Source organism: Rhinolophus ferrumequinum, chromosome 14, assembly GCF_004115265.2.
Source record: "Rhinolophus ferrumequinum isolate MPI-CBG mRhiFer1 chromosome 14, mRhiFer1_v1.p, whole genome shotgun sequence".
Taxonomy (NCBI): Eukaryota; Metazoa; Chordata; class Mammalia; order Chiroptera; family Rhinolophidae; genus Rhinolophus; species Rhinolophus ferrumequinum.
Genome location: NC_046297.1, coordinates 60943997 through 60969519, shown reverse-complemented (window position 1 = coordinate 60969519; position 25523 = coordinate 60943997). Strand labels below are relative to the sequence as shown.

Genomic DNA, 25523 nt, shown 5'->3' with positions numbered 1-25523 from the left:
ATGGTGGGCTCTACGCCCTGCAAGTAAGATTGAACATGGCACCTTGAGCTGAGCTGCCTGCTGGATGGTTCAGTTGGTTGGAACGCGGGCTCTCAACCACAAGGTTGCTGACTCCCGCAAGGGATGGTGGGCTGTGCCTCCTGCAACTAACAATGGCAACTGGACCTGGAGCTGAGCTGCGCCCTCCACAGGGCACAACTCGAAAGGACAACAACTTGAAGCTGAACAGCACCCTCCACAACTAAGATTGAAAGGACAACAACTTGACTTGGAAAAAAAAGTCCTGGAAGTACACACTGTTCCCCAATAAAATCCTGTCCCCCTTCCCCAATAAAATCTTTGAAAAAAAAAAAAAACGAATAGCTCTTTCAATAACCCAGAAGTGAGACAGGTTCAGCCCTTCAGTTGTGAATAAGTTATTCTTTTAAAAAATAAGTTAGTCAACTTAAAAAGCCTATACTTGATTTATTAATAAATATCTTATTTTAAAAGATGGCCTGCCAAGGCAGCTAGACAGGTTAAGCTCATTTGTAGCTATGACCACTCCCTACCCATCCCCAACAATGTATTCAAATTCAATGCCAAAGTTACTGATTAAACTCTAGAGATACTATGTCCTGGGAAAACCATTATAAACTTGGCCTTTGAGAGCTGATCGCTTAATGAAATACAGAACAACTATCTCTAAAAACCGAAAATGGGCAATCGTAATGTAAGTATTTATTGCTTTGGGGAATCAAATGAACAAAGTTTTAATTTGGTTACATGTGGAGAAATTTAAACTGTGAAATCATGATTGATACTTTTATACTTTATCATTGTGATCACCTCTTATTTTGGTTTTCACAACAGCATACCGTGCTTTTAAAATGCACTGGGAATATCTATTTTCTCCGTTAGTGAAAAATCTCTTAGGAGGGGCTAAAGAGAAGTGTTTAAAATAAGGGAGTAGATAGTGCCTTGCAGGGATACAAATGGTGAATATGTATGTGTGAATGTATGACTAAAGCTGTTCGTTTGTAGCAAAGTTGCACAAAACTTCATAGACTCTGCCCATCAGAGTTTTATGGAGGCAACAGGTTCTTGTCGCAAATATCAGTAAACCAAGATAAAAATATTCCTACAACACCATGTAACTTGGATTGAAAGATTTTCATCTTTCAGTATTCCAGTATTATTTAAGCATCAAACATCCAGATATTTTCCATACTCATGGACTGGATCAAATATTTTATTTTTCTTCTGCAATGTCTAGGCTCATGTGAAGTGCATGTCTATAAACTATTAATGACTAAAAATGGACTAAAATGCTACCATTTGGAATCAACTATGCACAAGGCAGGTCAGAGTTAAATCTTGATGTTTTACATTGGAAAATGCATGGCTGAAGCTGTTGCAATAAGAATTTTATTAAGGTTTTTTTGCACCTACTATAGATTCCCAGTGCAAGAATGATTTATTGTGTGTACACTAGGAGCAAAGAGAATAAAACTCCAAAATTTTCTGAAAGGTGTATCTTTGTTTATATGTTTTTTTTTTCCTTTGGTATAAATTGAACTTGCACTCAGAGGGTTGCAAACCTACATATCTCTTCCTTGGAGAGGTTTTATTTTTTTAAGCCATCTGTAAGTAACATTTTTATACTAACCAAGATCATGAGCCTTCCATTCAGAGTATCTTTCAGAGAAACTGAAACCTACTTTAAAATACTTCTGATAGATGCAGAGGAGCTCAGGAACAAGCATTTACCCCTGCATTTCATCCCTTGAAAGTCAACCGGGTGGGGCAGCTGAATTTTGTGAGTGGTCGAGTGTTTTTATATGTTTCTCTTCTGAATCCTCAGAGCCAGTCTTACTCCCTGTCAGGAGGCAGTCAACAGTTGCCCAAAGGGGACAGCCAACACTCCGCGACAGCCGTGCAGCCTCTCAGCCGCCTGTCAGGGAGTGGACAGCCCGAGACCCATCAGCCTGTAAGCACTTCTTTTCCCCCTCTAAGTCATACATACGATCAGGCTCTTTCATGGACCCCGTGTTATTCTCCAATGACGTTATATTGAACCTTTCACAATCCTCTAGCCTGAAAATGTCATCACGCATTACTTCCATGCAGGGAAAATATTCCCCGGAAAATATTTGCTCCAATATTTGCAGCTAATATGAAAATGTACCTAGGGACTGAGCTTACGTTCCCTAACAGTGTCCCCTTACCAGTGTCTTAAAATGGACAGCATGATGTTACACTATGGCCATTATGACATTTTTGAAAATACTAATGGAATTTAACATGTGCCCAAGGAATGAACACGTGCTAAGACTGTGTTTCTAAATAAGTAAATGCAAAACCTTTTTAAAGGACAAAAAAAAAAAAATTGTCCCAGTAATGACTTAAATTATTTCCATTAGAAAGTGACTTGAATAGGTACAAACTTAAAACTACAACGCTTGGAGTTTTGAAGCAACTACACAACAAAACACATTTATGAAATTAAATACTAGTTAAGATACAAGTCGAGGATGTGTAAATGTATGTTATTGATTTTGTGTAATAGACAATGTTACTTTGCTGAGGTTAAATGGTAACGCACAATGTAAAAATCATCCTGATTGGTATGATTTCTTCTGAGTTGCTGTATGTCTAAAACATGACATGACCTCTTAGTTCTCCTATCATGTTTCTCCATCCACACTGCTATGAAACGTTTGTTTGTAAGACTCCCTGTAATACAACTGGGCCTTCTCTTGGCTAAAATGCATGATTTTTATATTAAACCTCCCTCAGTTCTTTGTTCTTTTATCATTAGCCTGCAACAATTAAAATATGACTATTTGGCATACAGTATCATAAATAGATACACAAATGCAGGCGCTGACATCATATGCTAGCTCTTGGTCATCCCGATTATCCAATGTCTTTATGTTAGTTTTTATTATCAGCATTACCTACACTATTTTAAAAGCCTTCTAGGAAAGTTTTGAATCCCCAAGAATATGTCCACAGACCAGGGTCCACAGATAACTATTTGGCAAACAGTGCTCTAAAGCCAATTGAGTCTTGGCCAGGAAATCACATTTTCCAAGGTACTGTAATATGGAATCCTAGCCAATTCTGAAAACTGAAAATTACTTTTTTTGCTTTGTGCTTTCCCCCAATCCTTTTGTCATCATGAATGATTTTTTTGAACTGAAGACCTAGTGTTTGTGACTAGCCTATTTGGAGCAGTAATAACCGAAGACACTGGGTTATTATCATCTGCTAAATTACATAATGTTCAAAGAGTCTGCTTAGCCTGGAAAACATGTCTTTGTGCTCAGTGAGCTTTGTGCATAGACAGAAAAATAAGATCCACTGAAAACTCTGCTCAGGCTTAGCTAGATGACTGTCTATTCTACTGTATGAGTCCTGTGGAAAAGAGAGTATTGAGGTCAATAATGAGATGACTTTGCCTTAGGAGTATGGCTGTTGGGTATTGGCAGAGTAATAGAGAGGGAGCAAAATATACGGGACCTAGTGATAAATGTGGGGAAAATAATCACAAACTTAAGAAGACTTGTGAGTTCTGGAAAATTATTTTCAAGGCTGATGAACAGGAATTAGACAGGACTACAGCCTTGTTACTCAAAGTGTGGACCTTAGACTAGTGCCAGCGTCGGCGTTGCCTGGGTGCTTGTCAGAAATGCAGAATCTCAGGCCCCCCCCAGAACCCCTGAACTGACCTCCATTTTAATAAGACCCTCAATGGTTCTTACGCACGTTAAAGTCTGGGAACACGGGATTAGGGGACGAGTCCTCAACTAGCAACACATTGGAATCACCTGGGGTATTCTAAAAACCACTGATGCCTGAGTCCCATCCCCAGAGAGTCTGAATTAATTGTTGCGGTGGTTGGCCTGGGCCAGTAACACTGAACTGGAGCGTGCCACCATCCTCACAAGAACAGATCAGCACAGTGCCCACGAAAGCAGCTATCATTGTGAGTGCCCACAAATGAAAACCAATGCGTAAATGTGAGAACATCTGCTCAGCGAGCCGCCATGGTGTTTGTGCATATGCCACATTTATGACTTCCTTGTGCCAACCTTCAGCCAACATAAATATTGTCTAAAAGGGAGAGCAGTTTGGGACTTATGGCAGGTGAACACCAGGGGAGCTCGGATGAAGGTGGACAGGAACACCTGGAAGCCACATGACGAGAGGGAAATAGGTCCGGATTCCTGAGAAAAGAAGGAGGCTCTGGAGGCAGGTCAAAATGTGACTGGGAATTTGGTATAAAAGTAGGTATGGTGTTAATTGAGAGTGTGCATTCAACTGTGACCCCCAAACCCAAAGAAATATAGTGAACCCCAAGCAGAAACCGGCCTATACCAGGCAATCATACTTCTCCTGTCAGGAAATCTTTTATCCCAGAAAGTGAGTCCTTTAGAACACCACCCTGAGTGTACGAGGAAATGAAAAGGATGATGTTGAAACATGACAGGCACTAAAGCATACCTTCTTTATTTAAATACTGGCTTCCCATTCGAAGTCTGGCTGTGGGTTAGACACAGTTATACCATCTTGGCTTTAGGGGTTTCTTGTCTATGGTAAATGAAAAACAGTGATTTTAAAGAGGTGGAAAAAAAGACTGCCAAGGACAAATACACTGACAGAAGGAAGAATATGCAAACTGAAAAGCCGACCCAAGAACTCTAAAGCCGTAGGAGCCTGGGGTCACTCAGTGTAGGGGAGGGGATGGGACCTAACGCATCCCAAGGCACGCTGGCTTGTCTGCTCCACCACACAGCGACAAGAACCAAAACTCCCAGGGATGATGGGCCAGACTGCAGGTTCAAAGGGGGCCTTCTGAAAGGATGGTAATAATGACTGATGGTTATCAGGTGCTTACTAGACTGTCCTGAGGGCATGAGCTGTTCTGAGCTGTTCTGAGGGCGTGGGCCGTGGTCCATGATGTCTGAACCCTTCACGCTACCAAACACTCCACGTATGTGGTGGCAGTTAGTCCTCCCAACAATTCCATGAGGGAGATTACTGTTATTATTCCCGTTTTAAAAAAGGGGGGAGTGAGGCAAAGAGAGGTTAGGTAATTGGTCCAAGGTTGTACATCTAGTAAGAGGTGAAGCATGGATTTGGATTTAGGTAGAAGTTCTTCACACTATGCGTTGGGTTCAAGAAAGGCTCATATTACACCTAAAAGCTAAACTCTTGGGATTTCTGAAACTACTGAAGTGGGTCATTCTTCATCTCCTCTCTGTCCCCATCCTGCGCTTCCTCCATCTCCCCTAAGCTGGACTAGATGCTCTTCCTTAGTGCTTCCATCATACTCCGTGTATAACACCATCATTCCTCTCTCACGTGGTTTTAGAACTGTTTATACAGCTGCCGTCATGGCTCTCTGAGGGTAGGACTGTGTCTTGTTCATCTTTGCGTACCCATTACTGACGTAATGCCTGGCACATAGATAATGCTCAATAAAAGTTTGATGAATTCATCGATTCATTACATTTTCTAAATGAGCCTTAAACCAATGTTCTGCTCCCTTGGAGTCCAAATCCCTACGTCCAGTCACACCCCAACACCATATGTGTAGGTAAGGTCCTGACAGCTGGATTGTACAAAACTCCCCAAGTGATTCTAACGTATGCAAAGTTGAGAACCATGGGTCTAATATCACGTATTCTTCCAGTGCAATGATTCCCAAATGTGGCCGCCAGATCAGCATCACTGGTATAATCTAGGCTCTCATTAGGAAAATGCAAATTATTGGGCCCCACCCCAGATCTGTGGAATCAGAAATTCTAGGAGTAGGGCCCAGCAATCTACAACCGAACAAGCCCTCCAGGTGACTCTGATGTTCCCTCAAATTTGAGAAGCAATGTGGAAGCAAAAGCCTCTCACAGGTCTAGGCTAGAGCTGTGCCCCAGCTTTGACGATGAGTCAGCCTACCTGTCAGCCTTAAATGATGATGGCATTTAAAGGCTACTCAGTGCTGTGCCCTCCTCCCCAGGCTTCTTACACCAAATGCAACCCAGAGAACTGCCCCATTCTGCTCCCCCCTCCACCCTGCCCCAGGCTGCCCTCTCCCACCTCTCATCCTAGAGCTGCACAAGGGAAAAGGCAGGGAGAGGGGTCCCTCCGCCAGCCTAGAGGAAGGAAACCCCATTCCATCTTTGCAGTCCATTTTGCAAACTACCATGAGGCAGGTACTATTTGAGGCTCTGTAGATAAAAGGAGGAATAAGATTCCAAGACCACAGTCAGCAACGGAGGCAAACAAATACATAATTAAAATAATGTGTGACAGATGCACTAATAGAAATGTATCCATCGTAACAAAGCTCAGAAATTAGACGGTGGAGGGAATAATTCTGTGCAGATGAAATGAGAGGCCACACTTTAGAACCACCACCTCAGGCAATTGGGAAGGCTTCATGGATCTCAGACAAGGGAATGAAAAAGTCAGAGCTGCCCTTTGGGATGGACCGTGCTGGAAGCCGGTGGAGAAAGATTTCAAGAGATACACGACAAAAGGCAAGGAAAGCCCTTGGGAGGCAGTGGCCCTGGAGAAAGACGAGGAGGAACCTCTGTCCCCAAGCAAAACAATGATAATGGAATTGGAGAAGGCAGGCTGAATGGTCAAATCAACATGACTTGCTGACTAATTGGATGTGGCAGATGAGGGACAACACAGACTCGAGTGACTCCCAGGTTGTGCGCCCAGGTGGATGGTGGTGAGGACGGTGGAATAAAGCAGAGTGGAGGTTTGCAAAGTGGAGGTTTGCAAAGTGAGAGCATGAGTTCAGTCCAAGATCTCGGTGGTACACCTGGGTGTAATGCCTAGCAAGAAGCTGGATCTGGGCTTGAGGTAATTTGGGAGGTATGAACTCAGTCGCTTTTGTTTGCTTTGTTTTTAAGAGAGCATGTGTTGGATTACAAATAGCAAACTACTGCACTAACAGCAGCTTAAATAACAAAGACATTTAATCGTCAACTCTAACAGGAAGTCTAAAGGGAGGGGATTCCAGTGTTGGTTCAGCAGTTCATGAAGGACCCAGGCTCTGTCTGCCTTTCCATTCTGCCACACTGGATGTGCTGGCAATGTCTCCCTTCACAGGTGTGAGATAACAGTCATGCATTCAAATGAATGATCTCACATGATAGGGTCACAAGCACAAAAGAAGAGGAGAGAGGAAAAAGTGCCTTTCTCCTCATGTACCACACACACCCCTGTCAGTGAGGAAAATCTTTTTGGAAAGTCCCAGCAGACATCCCTTTCTATCTCATTGGCCAGAATTCGTCAAAAGCCCATCCCTAGACCAAGTGCCATGACTCATCCCCAGGGCTGCTCTCTCTCTCTCTCTCTCCCCTTCTTTCTATGTGTTGCCCTCATTCTCTCCCACTGAAAATGAGCCTTTCCTGTGGGTGGTAAAAGGAGCTGATGAGAAGAGGGAGGCATGGCCACAGATGGTTCCGCTCCACAGAAAATTCTATGGCCCCACATAGATTAACAACCTCGAAGACAAGAGTTTCCTTCTCTAGGCATCTACATATAAAATGTCAGGGAAAATTCTGATTGGCTTGGGTCATGTTCCTACTCCTTGGACTATCACTGTGGCCAAGTTTGGCCTTACTTTTCCTTCGGGGTGGGGGATATTGCTTTATCATTATTGCTTTCTTATCACAATTCTTCTTATGAATATTACGACTGTTACTGCTGCTGCTACTGTTGGATGGACTGAAATAGGAAGAGCATAAAGACTTGAAGATCAGATGAAAAGGCAGTGAAATGATCCAAATCCCCTTCCGGTGATGGGGGTTTGGATAGCTGTGGTGGGAATGAAAAGGAAGATAAAAATTTAATAATGAATAGGTTTCGATCCAATGCATAGTTAAACTCTCTTACCAGGGGAAAGAATAACATTCATTGCTTTGATTCTGACTGAGACAGAAATTTGCTCAAAGCAAATTGAGCTATTTCACCTTGTTTCCATTTCAGTGAATCAGAACTTGTTCACACTATTGGTTATGTCCCCACTACGCAGCACCATTTGATGCTGCAATGGCCACCCAGTTCAGCCCCCAATATTTTCTTTATTCAATTCCATCTGCTCACTTATCATTGACTCTTGAGGATCTCAGAGTATACTAGTTTCTTTTTTTCCCGCAAGCAATGAATCCCAAGTTCATACTCTCATTGAATTGGCAAAAAAAAAAAAAAACCCAGCCTTTGGCAATAGAAGAAGGAAATGGATAATTCTTTTCTAATGAGAAAAGTGCTTCATTTTTCATAAGTCTTGAAGGCATGGTTTTTTTCATGGTTGAGAAATAGCCATCATCTCCCCACAACCACGCTGTCTTCCACGTTCACTTTTGTTAATGCAACACAGCAGTAATTGGATATCTGGAGGTTTAACACTCTTCAGGGGTCTCTAACTCCCCAAACAATCTGTGGACAACCTCAAAGCAGTCATTTTCCCCAGGACACAAAATCTTGTTTCCAGACAATAATGCACGCTATTCTGCCTCTAAAAGAAACTCTGAGTTCTCCAGCCCAACACTGTACTACAGGGCCCCTGAGGATGAGCCAGCTGAAGCTGCCACTTGAGGCTGTGATGTCTGCACCAAATGCAATGCAGACAAAGAAGCAGGGGTGATGACAGGCTTCTCCCCTTTGGACCGACTGGAACTCAAATTCTTCTTTCTAGTTACCTTATCTCTGCACTCATCTTTGAGATTTGTCATCTGAGTTACTCCGAAACAAAATTTAAAAACCAAAGAAGGAAAGACATCATGGTCGACTTCTAATCTTCCTTTTTCGGTAATCACTGCAATTTGCTCTGTGTGACTGGGGACCTTTCTTTAATCCACATCTATGTGCCATTTACCAGGAGAAGCTCGGTCTTCTCAACACCTTTTAAAATAATGTGTTGACAGAATTATTACCACCATTAGGCCAGGGCTGTAGACCCTTAGCACATTAGATCTTGGCACTACTGACATTTGGGGCCAGATCATTCTTTGTTGTGAGGGACTATTCTGTGCCTTGTAGGATGTTTAGCAGAATCCCTGGCCTCTATAACTAGATACCAGTAGCACTCCCCTATTTATGACAACCAAAAATGTCTCTAGACATTGCCAAATGTCCCCAGGGAAGCTAAATTGCTCCTCGTTGGTTGAGAAACACTTCATTAGACACAGACCTTAGATGGGAAAATGAGGTTATGTCCCCATAGGAGTTGTCCCCAAAATGTCTTTACCTGGTTGAATTTCTATCAGCAACCATGCATTCCTGCCCCTCTGGTCCCGGCATTCCCTCACACTGATTGGCTCTCTTATCACAGGGTAAAAGCCAACTCATCTTAAAGATTGACCCTTGTCCTCCTGTTGGTGACATCAGCAGCTGACAGGCAGCAGTTTGCCCCCCAAAAGCTGTTAGCCCCGTACTAACTTCTGATGGCCAGAGTAAAAAGGCCTTTCCTATGAAAACACCCAGTAATGAGGCGGCTGAGCTGCCGATTGGCCTGCCTGCATAAGCAGCGCTCACCTGGGAAGTCATGGACTGAAACAGTCACAAGTCACTTTGTTCACCTCTCCTCTGTTTGGCTGCAGCCCCCAAAGGGCTGCGCCAGTCAGTGTCCCTATATCAGAGCTCAGAGCATGACAGGCCAGCCACATTGTTTGCACTTCTGAGTATATTAGTAACTTCAGGAACAACACGCCCACCACCTGAGGGCACTAGATGTTGAGGAGTCTTAAGGTCAGGTCTCCTTGCTCCTGCCCAATCCTGTTTTTACCTTTGATTGGTAAACAGCACGTCGGCAGATGTAACCCGAAGAGCATAGCCTGAGAACGTTTCTCTTGCTGGAAAATGACCGAACTATCCACCAATCTTCATTAAACGTTGTTCTGAAAATGCCAACCACATAAATAATCCCAGATTTAGAAGTAAGGTCATTTTTTGAATCTAAAAAGTTTCACTCCATTTTCATAATACACAGTCAGCATATGTAAGGAAATATATTGAGATCTGATCCAAGTGGATGTTTTGTCTATTTTCAGCCTTATTTGCCAAATGATGCAAGTATTCCTACCCATTTAGACTGACCGCCAATACTTAATTCATACATGAATTAATTTTAAAATTGCATCTCTGCAAGGATGGATCAATAGCAGCAAACAGGTTTGTGCCTTCTCAGCACCCTTCTAAGGCGGAACAGAGCTCAGCCCTCCTAATACACTTTCCCAGCTATCTGGTCTACCTCCTTGATGAACAGACTTCTAAAGGGGGCCCAAGGGAACAAATAGTATCTAAGAAGGGAGGGGATCGACTTTGCCATCAGTCAATGGAGCAACAACTACATGGTAAAATACCAAATATTCTTGTAAGAATGACACTGTGCTTAAACATACCCAAATAAGTACACTGATATATATATAGTCTATTTAGTAGTTTTACTTTTTCTCTGACAAGCATTTAAGTGGCTTTTGGCTTTTGATTTAAAACCAAAAAAAGCAAGACTTTTTCTGAAATTTATTTTCCCAAGGAAACTATGCCCAAGAAACAATCAACTTAATGAAACAATATACCACCAATCACCCCGAGATTCATGTTTAAAGATGTGACTAGCCCATCTGTTCTGTTTCAAATTGCCCATCAATGTCTACTAAACATGTCTGTGTAAATGTCACCAGGATATTTTCTGGCTCTGAATTCATGAACTTTAATAGTACAGTACTTTGCATTCGTACTAACTGGTTTCAAAATACAAATACTAAGCGATCAGTTAGAAGTTAAAAAAAAAACATATTATCCTGCGAGAGAGTTTAGGTTTTTCCATAAGCAAGTAGATGACCCTGGGAACATGACTTAACAACCAGGCCTCAGCTGATCTGTAAAATGAGGGGATTGGGTACCTTAAATGTTTCTCAAACTTCAGACTTCAGTATGACCTTCACACACCTAGTATGGAATTGAAACCTACACAATCTGGATTCAGAATGATCTATATTATATACTGTATCTTTTTTTAATCTATTCATCTGTTGATGGACACTTAGGTGGTTTCCATATGCTGACAATAGTGATAAATGCCTCAATGAATCACACTGACTTGTTTCATCTTCCTGAGATTCTGCAGGGTAGGGCAGGAACTAGTCCAAGTTTACAGACGAGAAGCAGAAAAGGTGATTCCATTTGACTCAGAAGGAATATTGGGAGCAGACTTTGACAGTAATGCCTGTCCTATATCCCCACTTCACCCACGGGAGAGGCTGTTTGCTTTGCCTTGCAAATACTGGTACCTGGCCTTCATTTTTTTAGCTTCACTTCCTATTGTCTCATCATCAAGGACATTTATTGATCCCGTGGCTATGCCAAGGGTCCCTGGCTTCCCTGGTCAGAAGACAAGTAGCAGGTCTCAACTGGTGTTTCTGTAAAAGACCAGCATTTTAGAGTTGAACTGAGTTTTTCTACCCTTAAATTAAAAAATAATAGTAATACAATTATTTTTTGACAGGGACAAAAAAAATATTGATCAATAGCAGAGTTTCTGGATCCAGATTATGTAGGTTTGAATTCCATCACTTTCTAGCTGTGTGACCTTGGGCAAATTATTAACTTCTCTGAGTCTTGGTTTGTCTCATCTGCAAAATAAGAGGTAATAATACCTACCTCATATGGTTGTTGTGAGGATTAAATGAGTTATTATATGTAAATTGTTTGCACCAGTGTCTGACACATAGTAAGTGCCGTATATTTTGCTGTCATTTGCAATTTTAAGTGTTCCTCCCATAAATTTCTCTTAAACTCTTAGCTCCTGCTACTATTTATTGATAAGTATAAAATGGCGTCTGATTTAAAACTGAAGTATGTAATCAGTTACTTTAAAGGTGCTGCACAAAGTACTATGTCAGGGGCTCATTCAGCACTCCTTAAGAATCAGGTCAAGGTGGAAGGAAATAATAAAAATGACATTGAGTAGTCGCCACGTGCCAAGCACCCTGCCAACTACTTCTGATACAAAGCCTTATAACAACCCACAAGACGAAGGTACTCTTATAACCATCTTTCAGATGGGACAATAGAGACTTAGAAAGGATAAGGAGAGAAAGGGCATCACGCGTAGATATCTTGGGAAGGGGATACCCATGTAACCACAAAGAAGTCTCTTTCCCAATCTGGACCTCAGTTTCCCCAACTCTATAATGATCTTAAAATCTATACAAATCAAGGTTAGCCCAAATTGCCAACACTGTGGCTCCAGGTACCGCTCACTAGCAGTGGTGATGGTCATTGCTTACACTGAGGAGAATTCAGGGGTGTCCAAGCCTCTCCCCAACCCCACCCTCACCTGCCTCCATTTTTCTCCTGCTTAATCAACGCAGGCCAGCATCTGGTTTTACTTCGGGCCCTCATTTTTGATCTCCTCAGCCTCCTCTTGATTTCAGGTCAGCTCAAACAGCAGCCCTCTGTGGGTCTGGGCACAACGAGACCTGTGTCCTCTGCTCCCCAGCACTTCCTCAGAGCCCGGATACCAAGCAACCACTTTCAAATATTTACTGAGCAGACTGCAGCACGCCAGGGCTTCTGGGCAACTGCATTGGAAAGAGCAAACAATCAAAATGCCACTCCCATTACATTTTGATAATACTTCGGCGTTTACAACTGACCCTTACATCCTATGTCATGGAGCGTCCCACCTCCTACGTGCCACTAGCAGAGTGCTTGTTCTCATCTGGCACGTGCTACTGTGTCCCGAACACGACTGCATCCAAACCTCACACTACCCACGAGTATGTCTGTCTCCACTTTCAAGACAGACAGCAAAGGCTCAGAGAGATGGGTCAGCTTGCTCAGTATCATATAACCAGCGAGGGGCAAAGCAGAATTAAACACCGGAGGTCTCACTCCCAAGTCCCCACCGTGTCAGTATGTCTCGTTTAGATCAATCATGTTTGCTCTGCAGTGGCACAGTGACAGGTCATAATAAACACACAGACCCAGAAAACACCCAGCTGTAGTCTCTCCCTGGTGGTCCTTCCCCCATTGCTACCTCTCCTCTTCCTCTTTTTTTTTTCTTTTTTGCTTGCCTAACTCCTACATATCTTTCAAGAGTCAGCAAAAATGTCAACTTCTCCATAAAAATCCCTCTTCCTCCTCTGAGCTATTTATACCCGATGTGCTTACCATACCCTAACACAATTTTCATTTTATCTGGTTTTTTTTTTTCATGTTTATTTCCCTGGGGACGAGGACTGAGTTTCATCATTGCGTCCCCGTTACCTGGGGTAGTGGTGTCACACAAAAGATCTGCAATACTGGTCTGTTGAGGGCAGGGGAGGGAGAAAATGGGGGAGGAAGAAGGAGAAAAGGGAAGAAGGAAGGGGGAAAAGAGAAGGGAGGAGAGGAAGCAGGGAAAGAAGGAAGAACCATTCTGAGGAGAGTCTAATGTGCCGGCCATCTATTGCTTTTTAACCTCTTCACGTGTCTCTCACGAGATAGTATATTTTTATTTTCCAGTCTTCATGCTATCCAAATAGAAGATCAGGTCACCAAGATTGACAAGTAGGAGTGTACTTAAATATGTGTATACTTAAGGCTGGGTCCTGGGAAATCCTGGTTCCTATACAATATACAAAGCAACCAATTTGCAAACCATACCCTTCAGCTAACCTTTTCACGAACTCCATCCCCAGAGTTTGCTGCCAGCTGGAGGAAGATTGTCTCTAAATGTTCCCTTTAGATCATAAGAGTTAAGGCTTCCTTCAATTACACTGGGACAGAAGCTTTTGGTTAGGTGTCAGTTTCTCTATTCTGGCCCTTCCGGCTGAGGATATCAGAACTTCATACAAGAGCTGACCTTTCTTCTGGGCCGTCCATGTACAGATGCTGGCACGTCCCCTAGTCATTTCACAGAGGGGGTGTTTTCAGCATTCTTTCTGTCCAGGGGACTGACACTGATTCTCCGCCTCATCCCATCTCAGTTTGTTTCTATGCTTCCTCCCTCCAGAAAAACGGATCATTCATTTCCTTGTTTTAGAGGCAGGAACATAGAGACACAGAGAAGTGATATGTCAACATGCTAGAAAGAAGAAAACCAAGACTGAATGTTCCTAGGTTATTCCTACAACTGGTAGGGCCTTTTGTGGAGTTAATAGTATTTGGGTCCATTTTGAGCTTGACACTCTGGCATGATGGCAAGTAGGGCTGCATGTCACACTCCCTGAGGTGTGAATTATCACCCTTGTCAAATAGACAAGTTAACAAAGTGTGGCGTTGGGGTGTCATCCTGAGTCACCCAGACTCCACATCCTGAATTATTAATCACTTAACTGCCCTGTGTGCAATCCATGCCTGGAACTCTAGCTTCGGATTACAGGTGATCAATGAAAGATTGGTCTTTAGACCAATCTTTAGACTGACAAGATGAAAACCTCTCAAGTAGAAAAATGTTTAAAATATTCTGGAAAGTTCATTGCTGTTTTGCCTTCAACAAATATGGTTTACATTTACGATGCACATGCTCTCTGCCAGGCTTCATGTTAGATGCTTTGCATGAATGACTTCATTTAAATTCTCATAAGAGACCTACGAGGTAGGCACTATTGTCTGCCACATTTTGCCATAAGGAAACCACAGCACAGAGAGGTTCCCAAACTTGCCCAAGGTCACACGAGGAATAAGCAGTCACGCTGGTATTTAAATACAGTCTGACTAGAAAGCCCTGTTCTTAAACTTGACTATTATATCCTCAATGGCCACCTATTATAAACATTATAAACACGATGCTGTCTATATTGGAGATATATAGCACCATTCCAGATATTGGAAGATCTCTCTCTCTCTCTCTCTCTCTCTCTCTCTCTCTCTCTCTCTCTCTCTCTCTCATTCTCTCTCTCTCTCTCCCTTTCTCTCTCTCAACATGGTAAACCAAAATATACAGAATTGAAAATCTAAATATCACTATAAGACAAAAATCCAAGAGGTGGCCCAAGAAGCAGAGGGAGGACTACCATTTCTGTGGCTCCTCTACATCTCTGACACTTGAAATACTGTCTCATGGAAGCCTCCAATCTTCCAAGGCAGACATTGCCCCCATTTTACAGATGAAAAAACAGTGGCTAGAGGTTAATGGTCCGTGTTCACACGGCTGCTAAAGGGCAGAACCACATTGAAACTGGGATTCATGTGGGCTGAAAGCCCAGACTGCTGCAATCATTTTTATTAGCCTCTAACATTTTGTCTTTTTTATGTGTCTCCTGAGTGTCAGCGCGAATCCTGTTAAAAAGCAAACAGACAAACAAATTCATCACGCCTTGTAGTTAAAAGCAAGTGGAATATCCGTGTAATTCGCGAAAACTCTCACAAACATTTCTGTCCCCATCCTGGAGTCCCCTGCACCCCTGCACATTTGGTGTCTGACTCGCATTCCTTCAGACTTGCTTTAGGTGGAAGTTCTACTCCGAGGTCTCAGGTTTCAAAAAAAAACAACGAAATCTCCTGATTGGCAAACAGGCTCAAGACCCTAAAGTCAGCTGCCCAACTGATAACAATGAACAATGGATGTGGAATGTCCGCTCCGTGTACATTCCAGAAAGGTTCGTTACCCAGCTCATCTGAACAATCCAAGGACAACTGGTGCATCAACACTGGGAGTCACTGATGAATGTGTCCATTGTGGGGGCAGTCCCAGCTACACAGAGGGGAAAATTCCAAACAGACTCTTTTCTTTTTCGCTTTTTTAAAATCACATCACATGATTCCTTCACTCCAATAGCAAATACCTTGCGGTTATGAGGAACAAGACCAAATTCTCTTCAGCTCAGGAAAGATAACCAATATGGCTAACAGTGGTTCCTGGAAGGATTCAGGGGATGGTGAGTTTATCCTGCTGATAGTGGTGTATCTGATATGGACATTTATGCCACATCATTTGTTAAGCAAAAAAAAAAAACCTAAGTCTCAATATCACCTTCATTCTTAACAGGAGGCTCACTACTCTTCCACTGCAGCAGCCACTCCCCAACCCCCCAGATACCACTGTTACTTTGGACCAAATGCCACTCCTTCTTCAGTCCAGGATAAACACACTGGCATGCTCAGAGCGTTCTTTCCCATCCCTCCACTTCTGTAAACATTGTGACATTTTGTCATAGAACCACTTAGGAAAACAGTGAGGGATGAGGGACAGGAATGTCATTTCATATCTAAGTCAGGGTGTCCTGGTTCTAGCCCTGGCTCCCATTCAGCCATTGCCTCTCCAGGTGATCTTAAACATGTCTGCAAGCCCTGGCAGTATCTTTGTGCAAATGCAAATGCAAAAAAAAAAAAAAAGTGTCCCTCTGGGGGAGAAGCAGGGCTGCCAGCACAGGGCTTGGCAAGAGTAACCCCAGCTGGACTCCAGCCCCTTTGCCCCTCAGCCAGGGATCTCAGACAGGGCATAGCCCATAAGTTCAGCCATTCACAGAACCCTGTGTCCCTGCTTTAATGTATCACTTGTGAAGTGGGACAGGTAATAAGTGTCCCACCAAAGTCTCTGCACCGATAAGGATGAAATGACATACAGAACGGTTTATGAATCAGCCTGTTAATAGGAGATTTCTGCTCTGGGTCCATCCACCTCCCTTCCCCTACCTTCCGTAATACTTCTAATGAAAAACAAAGACATCAGTTACCCCTTTGAGATTATTTTCCACACTCCCACACTCAGAGAACCACACCTTCCAGAATCTGATAAAAACACGAGGCGGGCTTCGTAAGCCTGCAGCCTGTGCTGTTGCATGGTACCCCACGCTCAGACAGGCCTTGCTCTTGGTTTCATGCCCTGATGTCACCATGTGAAATTCTTATTCAGTTTTGAACAAGAAGCCCTACATTTTCATTTTGCTCTGAGCCCCACAAATTATGTTGCTCGTCCTGCCAATAAGCCTTCGGAAGCATCAGATAGGTTTCTTGTACCCCACAAAATGTTTGGAAAGCAAAATGGGACCCGGCGATCCTCTGTTGAACACAAAGACCCCAGCCAGTGTTAGAGTAGGAAGCAGGATGGTGCACTGGCCCTAAAAGGTACACTGAGCTGGGAGCATCCCTGCATCCCACAAGGCCTCAGACAAATTCCCGAACCTGTCTGAACCCAGCTTGCCTTATCTGCAAAGTCGGCTACTAATGCCTACTCTCCCCTGTTAATAATAAAAAGTCTGTCAATGAAGAAACTGCCTGGCACGTGGCAGGTGCTCAACAGATGTTAAGTCCCCTCCTGACTTATTTCTACAACTGATACTTCAAGATGGGCCGTGCACCCACATTACAAAAGGCAGTGGGAGTGATAGGTGGCCCTGCAGATCCCTTTGGCTCTAGGATTACATGATTCTCCATTAACCAAGCTCTAGATGCCAGCCCTCCTCCAGTCCCTGGATATTAGTCGGGACACGTTTGATTGCAAGGGCAGACAACCAACTTGCAATTAACTTAAGAGAAAGTGGCGGTTTGTTAATGAAATTGGCAAGTGCAAGGATACAGGCACTGCTGTCTCTCTCTCTCTCTCTCTCTCTCTCTCCCTCTCTCTCTCTCTCCCTCCACTCTTTTTGTCTCTGCTTTGCTTCATTCTGAACTCATGCTCCCTTCGTGTAGTAGACACACAGCATGGCCAACAACAGCCCTAAATCCATACTCTCTCAGCTTAGCAAGCCCAGTGGGGAGAGACGTATTTCTCTCAACAGCTGTATGTCAACCAAGGAAAAGACTAATGATTCTGCTTGGATTACATCCCCATTCCTGAACCAGCCACTATTGCCAGAGTGATGGGATATGTGCCCACCCAGAGGCAGGATAAAGGGGCTCAAGCCTCTTGACTAACAGTCCCAATAAGACCACGTGAAATGGGGGAAGGGGACGTCCCCCAAAGTAATAGGGATGCTAGGCAGATAAATGCAAGATGTCCACTCTGCCTTACGTGGTTTACTATTCATTCCCAACAGTTGCTAAAGGAAATGAAAGGAGGAAGAAGGGAATTGGGTGGTGTAGACTGTAGCACTTAAACCATCCTTCAATGAAGGAAATAAGTGACACACATCATCAGAGAGAATCTCTATGAGGAAAGACACAGAACTGAGAAAATGCAGGGCGTGATCGAAGCTACTAGTTACAAAACTGCAATTAACCTCACATCTTTACTTTTTTTTATAGCGATGCATTTATGTTCATGTTTCTATTTTGTTTAGGCAACTGATGCTGGTTTTCCGTTTTCGTGCTAATAGAAAATTTCTTTTTAAAAATAACTTTAAGTAAAAGAAAAGCAGGCTAGTTGAAAGAAAAATAATAAGCAAATAATAATAGTAATATTGACTTAGGTAGCTGTGGACAAATTAACGCATGTGTTATGCCAATCACTGAGGTACGTGAAACATTGGCTTATTATATAAACAGAACTTTCTCTCCCCACGGAGTAGTAAAAACCAGTAACTGTGCTGTTGCTGGTCTACATGGTATGTCTGGCAAACTAAATATTATGCCTTTCATTGCGTGAATCCCAAAGCTTCAGCCCCAGGTCACCAAATGGATCTGTAATAAGATCCTAGAACCCTCAGCATCTGGCGGTCAACACCTATTTCCTAGACATACTTGCATCTCACGGCAAAAGGGGAGAACCAGCATTCCAGGACATCGGCCCACTGTATTACTCTGTATTACTCTAGGTTTCAGAGACACTCCCGCAAAGCGAGGGTTGATGTGAAAATTGCTCATCTCAGAGTTGGCCGGGCTGATTGTCCTTGAAAACAGAGGGATCCATTCTCCGTGGTCGCCCAAAGCCAGCTGGCTCCAAGGAGTACCAGCCATTTCTCTGGGGCCGGAGCTTCCCCAGCTGATCTGCACATGAAGCCACGTGTAAAGTGGCAGCTGGGCCCTCAGTCGGATGACTGCTTGGTTTCACAACCAGCCACCAATTTCAGGCTGAGATAATCTAAGGATTCCTATTATCGTCCATTCACATTTTCAATTATTTTCTCTAGGCCAAACAGAGAAGACATCAGGGTTTTGACGTGGATGGAGATGTCAAAAGTCTGAACAAAGCCTGCAAAGGAATGGGTATGAAAGATATTTGGTTTGTAAACTTACTTTTGACATTGATTAAATTTGATCTCATATCTAATTTTCCCATGATCTTAGGAAGATGACCTCCCAGTTAGCTTGCGTCTTCCAAACTAATCCAAGTTGATTATGTCTAAGGTTCTCTGTCTAGAAGATCCCACAGTTATAATTGAATTCTATTGCTTTTCAGAATTCATTATAAGAGTCAGAAATTGGATATTATGACATTTAATTTGACCTGGAGCTAAAAGAGACTTCACGAGAAGTATAGTTCCTGCAATCCTAATATCATCTAAACCTTTCTGATCCCTTTCATGGGAGGTGGTGGGAATCAGGTCTGATGAGAACTGGATTAGGGATCTTGGAGCTGCATCTAGAAGGTGACCAAGTGAACATAAAACTGTGGTCAAGGTCAAGAATCAAAGGTCAAAACGGGAGAAGCTGTTTATATCCAGGCCTAAGGTTAAGTAAGCGCATGGCAAGAATCAGAGACTAAGCAACAGATCAGGAGTAAGGTAACTCCAGGAACAAGATGGGACAAGGGAGACAGCATCTAGGAATAAGACCATGAAGAGAGAGGCTCTGGGACCCAAGGAGGTCACTGATGAACGAAGGTTTGCATCCCGGAGTGTGAGACTTATAATATATTCATGTAACCATCATCACTAATTCCAGAACATGTTCATCACCCCCAAAAGAAATCCCACCTCCCACCAGTCAAGGGCAATCACTGATCTACTGTCTATCTCTATAGATCTGCCTATTCTGGACATTTCCTATAAAGAGAATCATACAATATATGACCTTTTGTGTCTGGCTTCTTTCACTTGGCATAACGTTTTGTAAAAACAAGTTCTAGATTTTCACTTGGAAGTAAATTCGTGGAGGTTTACTTTCCTAGGAATGGGTGTTGTGGTAGAATAAATACAGTCATAAATTCTTTGTGTGACTCCAGAGGAAAGGAGTGGGATTCATGGTGGAAATCTAATAAGACTATTTTGCTTCAATATAAGGAACTGTCTAGTATAGAATAGTCTGCCATTGCCCAAGAAATGTTGGAGAAATCCCAAGGGAGTCGGGTTGGAGAAGACCAGGAAGGGAAGTGGTAGAAGGGATTTCTACACAATAAGTATTCTTGAAAAAACCAGAGAGAGAGAGAGAGAGAGAGAGAGAGAGAGAGAGAGAGAGAGAGAGAGAACACTGAAAATGAAGAATGATAACTAGATTGCTTGGTTTGGGGGCATCAGTGGAAAGCTCAGCAGAGAGAAGCTGTTCCTTGTTCATATCCTGGCCTGGTTAATCTTGTATGTGGACAACAGCTGTCTGGAGACATTTTTAACAGGAAGTGGTGGGATGTTTATAGTTCTGACTTTTGCAGAGTGGCGGAGCCAGCCTCACAGGTGTGCTTCCTCACTGCCTCTCGAGTGAAGTCCTGACACCTGGATGTGGGTTGGCGCTAGAGCTGCAGTGGGTGTAGGAATGATTCAGGTGCAGTTAAGGATAAACGCCCGCGTTCTCAGCCACCATGCAAGTTCAGGTCAGTAAGCACAGGTGGAGCACCTACTGAATGGCAAAGTCGTGCAGTGTCCTCTCCCTGCTTTTGGATGTGGCCCCAAGGTGGGACCATTCTCGTGCTGGTTACACTCTTGCACAGCACCTTCTGCGTGCCAAGGGCTACCCTGGGTCCTGGAGGCACATCATCTCGTGGAATCCTCCCCACAACCCTGAGAAGTGATATTATAACGACTTCACAGAGGAGAATGCTGAGGCTCAGAGGTTAAATATTTGCTCAAGGCCGAAGAGTTACGAAATGAAGGCGGGCGATCAGCAACGAGCGCCATCTTCGAAAGCTTTATTTGGTTGAAGGGCTAGAATTCCAACCACTCCTAATAAATGCAAGCCAAAGCAAAACTTTAACATTGGCAAAAGTAGTCAGCGAGACTATGCACCCACCTCAGTGATACACCATCTCTTCCAGGGCTGGAAAGGTTGTCTAGGGCCATGCTGTCCAATAGCCACAAAGGTGAGCCATCTGGGTCACTAAATTTTTGAGAAACCGAACTTAAAAAAAAAAAAAAAAGCAGGTGAAATTAATTTTAATAGTATGCTTTAGTTAATTTAATACTGTGTCAAAAATATCATTTCAACAGACAATCCATACAACAATTAACGAGGTATTTGACATCCCTTCCCCGCCACACATTAAGTCTTCAAAATATATGTACTCTGCACTTATAGAACATTTCAACTTGGACGAGCCACACATCAAGTCCTCCGCAGCTGCATGTATCCACTGCATTGGGCAGAGTGGGTCTAGAAGTCCCATACTCCAAAAGATTATGTATACTTTCCACCCACTCACCTACCTACAGAATTCAAAATAATATGACTGCTATCCCATAAAACAGTATGTGATTTTTCCAAATAGTAACATGAAACTTACAGATTCCTTTGCTGTTTCTTTGGTGACCCTGCTTTCCTGGGTTCTGTGTAAGTACCTTCCTGGTCTGGGTCTTGGTTAACCCATAGCAGCCCTCTACCCTCCCCCCAAAGCTGACTCTCTTTGTCAGGCCTTCCTTCTCAGGGCCCCTCTGAAGAGAATGCAAGGACTCCAACATCAATTATCCTCTCTGATACGTAAAAGGATGTTTGTCATCCTCCCTCACAGAAACACAGAAACAGACTCTTAGAGAGAAAAGCTGCCTTGGAGGTTATCTAGTCCACAGCATCTCAAACATTACTGTGCATTTGAGTCATCAGCAGGTATGGTCAGTAGGCAGGCTCTGTGTGTGTGGTTCTGAGTGGTTTCTGAGATAAGTTCCCAGGGGATGCTGATGCTGCAGGTCCTTGGGGAGCAAGGTCTGATGCCTCTGAGATCCACAGAGACTAAGCCATGCTGCTCAAGCCACACAGGAACAGAGCCAGGCCTGGAACTCAGACCTCATGACCCTGAGCCCAGGGCTCTTTCCGCTCCCCATGTACGAAAATGAACCTCCGGCCTGGGTTTGACCTGCTGCTCTGCCTCTTACTGCTGCCATGACCTCAGTATTCTCATCTGCAAAATGGGGCTAATAATGTCTCCTCACAGGGAGGTGCTGAGGATAAAGCAGGCAGCACAGGGCCCAGCATTCCCCTGGCCTTAAGAACTATATGCTAACCTCCTCTTGAACAATGTGCTCGGATTCAAACTCCCCACAAGGCTCATTAGATCCGTATGAGCAGTGAGTGGGCCCACCCTGAACAGTCTTTGTTCTCCATAGCTTAGGGGATACCAGGTTGAATGGTGCCCCCCCAAATATGTACCCCTGGAACCTGTGATGTCACCTTATTTGGGAAAAGGGTCCTTGCAGATGTAATTAAGGATCTTGAGATGAGATCATCCTAGATTACCTGGGTGGTCCCTAAATCCATTGACAAGTTTCCTTAGAAGAGAAGACACACAGGAAGCGGCCATGAGAAGACAGGCAGAGACGGGAGTGATGCAGACAAACCAAAGAATGCTAAGGATTGCAGGTAGCCTCCAAAAGACGGAAGAAGCAATGAACAGATTCCACCCCCAGCCTCTGGGGGGAGTGTGGCCCTGCTGACACCATGATTTCAGACTTCTAGCCTCCGGAATTATGAGGGAATAAATGGCTGTTGTTTTAAGCCACCCAGTTCGTGGTAATTACAGCCGCCTCAGGAAACTAATACAGTGGGCAAGTGGAAAATAATGACCCTCCCACGCAGGCAAAAGTCTCCCTCATTCGTTACTTCATCTATGCACCTCCATTTCCAAAGGAGAAACTAGGGGACTGGGAAGTTCAATGGTGCTAGCAGAAGAGACGAGCCCTTGGACACCAGAAATGGGGCTGCAGCCCCCGGGCTCAGTGAGGCAGGCTGTGGCTGGCGTTGGGAGCCTCTGAAGAAAGCTGAGCCCCTTCCCCTAGTTCACAGCGTGGATCCCTCCTGCAGCACGTGGCCCCTGGTGTGAAGTGGAGGGCACCCTCCATCCTGCTGAAACTCAGCTCGGTATCTGCCCAGAAAATTGCTGGGAAAGCAAAAGCCAGGAGGCCTGCAGCCCTCCCAAGGCTCATGGTCACCCCATGTTGACCTCTGCTGTGTGATTACTCGACAGCGTCCCATGCACAGTCAGGGCTGAGCTTCCTTCTGTTCTCATGTTTTAAAAAGCCTTTCCCAGAACCACTGGGGACTGGCCCCGGTGCCTCAAACCATCATAAATGTTTACAGGAAATTGTTCAGCAGCACAGACTGCTTATATGACACGCATATTGTGAAATGTAACATGAGGTCACTGTTCAGTAAATCGCTGCTTGGTTGGGTGCTGTGAACGGCTCTCAGGAAAAACCTGAGACCTGAGCTCAAAGGGCTTGAGGGAAATCTAGTTAGTTCCACGCTGCCCCCTCCCCCACCTCCCGGCTGCTGCTGAGCTATCCCAGGGACTGCTTTGCTCTTTCGTCTCTCTTTTTAAAGCATTCCAGGAAGAAAAGTCTAAAAAACATTGTTTTTTTTTTGTTTTAACTTTAAGTTGGTTTTCCTGAATTATCCAGATGTGACTTGACTACGGCATCAGAGGGTGTCCTATGGCAGAGGGTTTCCTATTTGTCTCTGCTACATACAGCCCACCTGAGTAGCACATGCAGCTTGCATCAATGCAAAGACAAGATTCGGTCATAATGCAGTGCAAACTTCTTCATTCAATCATTCATTCATATATGTATTCATGCATTTAAACATTCATTCATTCAGCAAGTCATTGGATAAATATTGAGAGACTTCTATGTGAATAAAGTAGTGAGCAAAACCCCTTGTCCCATGGAACTTGCAACGTGGCACGACAGGAAGGAGAAGGAGAACAGGTCATGTGAGGGTCACAGAGGCAGAAGTGCCACATCCATCCCAGAATAGTCCAGTGAGTTAAGTACTAAAGGAAGAGTGGGAGTGAAAGTGAGGATCAAAGATAAGGGTATTCCAGGTAGAGGGAACAGCCCATGCCAAGACCCATAGGTAAGGAAGAAAGTATTTCTTGTTCTAGATGCTGCAAGTCATTCATAGAGTTGATGGGAAGAGGGTCTGGGAGAGGGTGAGTGGGGAGGGACAAGACTTTGAGAGGCAGGTAGGAAGTAATCCAAAAGGCTTTATATGTTCCCCCGTAAAGAATGGAGACTTTATTCTGGATTTGAAGGCGCCTATATTGTAGGTTTGAAGCAGAGGAGTGAGCAGGCCGGTCTGTTCATCAGGGTCATTCTGGGGACAGTGAATGCTGATTGGAAAAGGTGAGAGAAGGCAGGAACCCTGCGTGGGGATCAGTAGTTCTGCTGAGTGATGTGACAGAGGTGAGGATGGAGAGAACTGGGTGATCTGAGAGATACTAAGGAGGTGAATTCGTGGGGTTTTCATGGTGACTAATTGGATGTGGCGTGAGGGAAAAGAGGGAGCCAGGAAGGAGCCCCAAATTCCTGGCTGGGCACAACACAGAATGGGCCACCTGGGAGGCAGGAAGTCTCCTTGCCGGGATGACAATGGTAAGTGTCCAGGCCTGAGATGTAGGGGAGGCTCCCTGAGACCCCAGGAAGGAGCAACTCACTTGGCAAGGAAGGGGCGAATTCAAGAGATTTGTATGAGAAAAAGAAATCCCTTTTGAGGTGAGATTTCTGGCACTCATAAATTAAAAAAAAATAATAACAATATCACAGAGGAAGTAATTGGATACACGTTACGTAGGTGAAGCTGCAGGAGGAAATCAAGAGGAATGACATAAATAATGGTGTTGGAACTGAACCAGAATGAGGCAGACAATTAACCCCTGCTACTTTTACAAGTGAGCTCATCCTAGAATGTTCTGTTTCTCCAACTGGAATCAAACGACTAGGTATTCCCAAAATTGTAAAGGTGGAACTCATCCTTGAGACTAAGTGAAGAGTCTATCACCATAGTCAATTTAAAACATTTGTGTCACCTCAAAAAGAAACTTCCTACTCCTTGGCTGTCATTCCCCTACCCACCCCGTCCCCAGCCACAGACCTACTGTCTGTCTCTGTATATTGCCCTATCCTGGACTTTGATATGAATGCACGCATTTAATATGTGGTTGTCTGTGATTGGCTTCTTTCACTTAACATAATGTTTTCAAGGTTCATTCATGTCGTGGCATTCCTTTTTTTCCGGCCAAGTAATGTTCCATTGGATGGATATATCACATTTTGTTTATCCTTTATCCATTGATGGACATTCAGGTTGTTTCCACCTTTTCACGGTTATGAATGATGCTGCAATGAACATTTCTGTACAAGTTTTGTGTGGACATTTGTTCTCATTTCTCTTGAGTATATGCCCAGGTGTGAAATTAAGGAACCGGCCATCCTCCTTTGTCTTGCCATCCCAATGCCCAACACTGTGCTTCATGCAATGTGAGGCCTCCGTGGATATTTGTCAAGTGACTG

General features: G+C 43.9%; 1 protein-coding gene across 2 annotated transcripts in view; it reads left to right on the top strand.

Moving 5' to 3' along the window:
• Nucleotides 1-585: 585 nt before the first annotated feature.
• ANXA13 (annexin A13) overlaps nt 586-25523 on the top strand; it is a 42966-nt gene continuing 18028 nt past the window's right edge. Inside the window, exons 1-3 of one of the 2 annotated variants that reach the window (XM_033126734.1) lie at nt 586-712; nt 1844-1969; nt 19002-19077. In XM_033126734.1, coding sequence (XP_032982625.1) covers nt 698-712; nt 1844-1969; nt 19002-19077 — 217 coding nt within the window. In that variant the 5' untranslated portion in view covers nt 586-697. The remainder of the gene's footprint in view (nt 713-1843; nt 1970-19001; nt 19078-25523) is intronic. The other variant, XM_033126735.1, reaches the window with a different exon arrangement.